This window comes from Crocuta crocuta, unplaced genomic scaffold (assembly GCF_008692635.1).
Source record: "Crocuta crocuta isolate KB4526 unplaced genomic scaffold, BGI_CrCroc_1.0 scaffold139, whole genome shotgun sequence".
NCBI lineage: Eukaryota > Metazoa > Chordata > Mammalia > Carnivora > Hyaenidae > Crocuta > Crocuta crocuta.
In genome coordinates this window covers 9,709,437-9,712,772 of record NW_027533258.1, presented here as the reverse complement: position 1 = coordinate 9,712,772, position 3,336 = coordinate 9,709,437, and the positions used below count along the sequence as shown (strand labels likewise).

Here is a 3,336-nt window from a genome sequence, read left to right as displayed (position 1 = left end):
AGATCCCGGGGCCCTGGCGCGGGGAGGAGGAGGGGGAGATGGGAGAGGGTAAAGGTCAAGGGTGGTCCTCGGAAGATGGGGACCTAGGGAAGAGAGATGCCACCTCAGCCCAAACCGCAGCGGGACCGCTAGGCTCCCAGCAGCGACCGCAGCGGGCCCAGATCATCAGCATGCAGGCACCGCCCCCTCATCTGCATAAGGCCGCCCGCCTCCCAGCCAAGCCCCTCGCTCATCTGCATAAGCCCCGCCTTCGGAGGCCCTGCCGCTTGAATATTCTGGGCGCTTAGCGAAGCCGGGAGAGTGGAATCCCAGAGGATGGCTATCGTAGCCCGTGGGACCCGCAGCAGGGTCGGCCTTCCTCCAGCGCAATGGGTTTCAGTCGGGGGCGATCTTACCCCTAGGGGTCGTATGGCAAGGTCTGGCGACAGTTTTGACTGTCACCCCTGGGGGTGGGGATGTGCTATCAGCAGCTGGTGAGTGGCGGCCAGGACAAAACACAGGACAGCCCCCAGCAAGGGCTTCTCCAGTCCAAAATGTCAATGCAGACGGTCCCTACCTCTGGTTTGACTTGCAATTTTTTAAGTTTTATGACGGTACAAAAGCAATAGGCCTTCAGTAGAAATCATACCCTGAATTTTGATCGTTCTGGGCTCGCAATATACGGCTATATCTTTTGATGCCTCTCTTCTGATGCTGGGTAGTGGCAGGGAGCCCCAGCTCCCAGTCAGCCACTGGATCACCAGGGGACACCACTGATACACTTCCATCGTACTGTATTTTGCTTTCAGTATAGTATTCAATAAATCACATGAGGGGCGCCTGGGTAGCTCGGTCTGTCGAGAGACAATCCAAGTCTTGATTTCGGCTCGGGTCACGGTCCCAGGGTCGTGAGACTGAGCTCCATGCCAGGCTCAGCATAGCCTGCTTAAGATTCTCTCTCTCTCCCTCTGCCCCCTCCTCCCCCACTCTCTCTGTAAAATAAATAAATGAATAAATCACATGACCTATTCAACACTTTATTATAAAATAGGCTTTGCGTTAGATAATTTGGCCCAACCATAGACGAATGTAAGTGTTCTCAGCACATTTGAGGGAGGCTAGGCTAAGCTATGACGGTTAGTCGGTGTGTTAAATGCATTTTCGACTCACGATATTTTAAACTTACGACGGGTTTAGCTGGACATAACCCGGGTCTTAATTCGAGTAAGATCTGTCACTATTTTTTTTTTAATTTATTTTTGAGAGAGAGAACATGAGCAGGGGAGGGCCAGAGTGACAGGGAGACACAGAATCCGAAGACAGGCTCCAGGCTCTGAGCTAGCTGTCAGCACAGAGCCCTATGCGGGGCTCGAATCCACGAACCGTGAGATCATGACCTGAGCCGAAGCCGGATGCTCAACCGACTGAGCCACCCAGGCACACCCCAGATCTGTCACTATTGAGAAACCCATGGACAAAGCCTCTTTACAGGCTCAGGGGATGAAGGCTGATGCCTTCACGAGTGGGGCAGGACCCCAATTCACCACTCACACTGACACGCTGAGGCTGCCAAGTGTTACCAAAAGTTTATTCTGTGCTTTTGCAGCATCAGGTAGGAGATAAAAGTGGAGAGCGCCTGGTTTGGGGGAAGCCTCTGGGCTTCCTTCCCATGACGGCTCTAGGCCGTTGCCCTGGGAAGGCTGCTGGGGAACTTGAGGGTGTAGAGAGGCATGCAGTAGGAGCCCTCACGTGACACAGGTTAGGAAGGGCCCCAGGCAGACAGGGATTCTCCTGGGGGGTGAGGTAGGGTGCTTCCTTCAGCCAGCCCGGGCAGAGAAGAAAGGCAGAGAGCGCACGTAGGAGTCCAGTCGGGAGCGGAAGAGCTCACTTTGCACCGTCTGGCCCAGTGGGCACAGAGGATTTTTCACCACCAGCTCCACATACAGCTGTGGAGGGAAGGGGGTTAGAGCCAGGCTCTGGCCACTTCTCCTTTTCAACCCCAAACCTAGTGTGACCTCCGGGGTGTGTGAATGCACAAGGATTCAGGGCTGGGAGTCAAGTCCTCCCTGAGGACAAAGTGGTGGTGTTTAAGGACCTACAGAGTCCCCGGGAAACTCTTGGCTTCCAGAAAGCTGTGATACAGTAAGATTAGGGCAGGGAAGTGAAGGAGTCTTGAGGCTCTACGTGGCTGTGGTTGTTGAGGAGCTTTAGGGGAAGGAAGGGTCCCAGGGGCTGGCACTGACCGCACTGTAGATGTGATGCAGCACATCTCGGATGGGTCCGACGCCCAGGTCTGTATTCATGACAACCTTGATCCCAGTGGGCGTCTCGTAATAATGGAGTTTGTAACGGCTAGTTTGGAAGGCCAGGAAGCCATCCTTCCTGCAGAGATGAGGAGGATGGTAAGGAATGGGAGCATAATCTCTCCCAAAGAGATACTTCTGATCTCCCCTAGGTCGACTCCCTTAAACACCTCATTTGTAGGAGACTGATTTAGTAAAGCCACCTCCCATCTCCACCCCTCAATGTGGCCCCTGCACCCAACCTCAGTACCTTCAGATTTTCCCCAGCCCCGCTCCAGCCAGCCCCAGCACTCTCGCTCCAGACAGCCCTCTCCCTCTCTCTCTGTCTCCTTCCCCTCTCTTAGGGTCCAATGTCTCTTCCACTCCGCAAAGTCTCCCGCACCCCCAAATTCCCAAGACTTCCCTCCTTCCCTCAACATCCCTTTTGACTCAGCGTACATGTCTAGCGGGGACATCTTGCTGACAAAGGAGCGGATAGAGAAGAGCATGCCATACATCAGCTTGTACTCCTAGGGGAGAGGGACAGAGTTAGCTCTCGGTTGACGGCATAGGGGTGGGAAGCAGCTGGAGTTTGGAGAAGCATGGGTGAGCTGGGACTCTGTGCGTTTGGAGATGCGAGGTCACCCGGATTGCGCGGGGCCCTCACGTCACCTCCTCTTTGGGGATCCCCGCTTGCTTCTTGCGGTGCCACTCGCTGTAGTGCAGACACACTCCGTTCCGGTCAAACAGGTACAGGTTGTGAACAGTCATCTGCAGGGCAGAGAACGTAAGCCTCGCTCCGAGACCGCCCGCAGCCCGGGTGCTCCAGTTTTCGGCCCCGGACTCCCCCAACCAGGCGGGAACCCCTCCCCCGGACTCACCGGAACTGCTCCCAGGGCCCGTCACCAGACACTTCCGGTTTCTGCGGAGCCCCGCCCCACCCGCTCCTCAAACTGCAGTTGGCGGGGCACTAACTCCGCCCCATACCTCCCCCAGCCAATCCGTGCCGCGGGCGCCGCGCACGCGCATCTTGGGCTCCCGGCCTCCAGAAGCTGAGCGAGCTGCGGCGGCGGCG

General features: G+C 56.2%; 1 protein-coding gene across 1 annotated transcript; it reads right to left on the bottom strand.

Annotated features, from left to right (window-relative positions):
* Positions 1–1,546: 1,546 nt before the first annotated feature.
* Positions 1,547–3,200, bottom strand: TRAPPC1 (trafficking protein particle complex subunit 1). Its single transcript, XM_077746863.1, has 5 exons — positions 3,143–3,200; positions 2,934–3,032; positions 2,721–2,791; positions 2,223–2,361; positions 1,547–1,925 (listed from the first exon to the last, which is right to left on the bottom strand). The coding sequence occupies exons 2-5, from the start codon at positions 3,030–3,032 to the stop codon at positions 1,797–1,799; spliced, it is 438 nt and encodes a 145-aa protein (XP_077602989.1). The 5' UTR covers positions 3,143–3,200; the 3' UTR covers positions 1,547–1,796.
* Between the last annotated feature and the right edge of the window lie 136 nt (positions 3,201–3,336).

Coding starts and splice junctions, on each gene's coding strand:
- TRAPPC1 (XM_077746863.1), bottom strand. CDS start 3,032: ATGACTGTTCACAACCTGTACCTGTTTGACCGGAACGGAGTGTGTCTG. Junction 2,362..2,720: donor AAGATGTCCCCGCTAGACAT/GTACGCTGAGTC, acceptor TCATCTCTGCAG/GAAGGATGGCTTCCTGGCCT. Junction 1,926..2,222: donor TGCATCACATCTACAGTGCG/GTCAGTGCCAGC, acceptor TTCCCTCCACAG/CTGTATGTGGAGCTGGTGGT.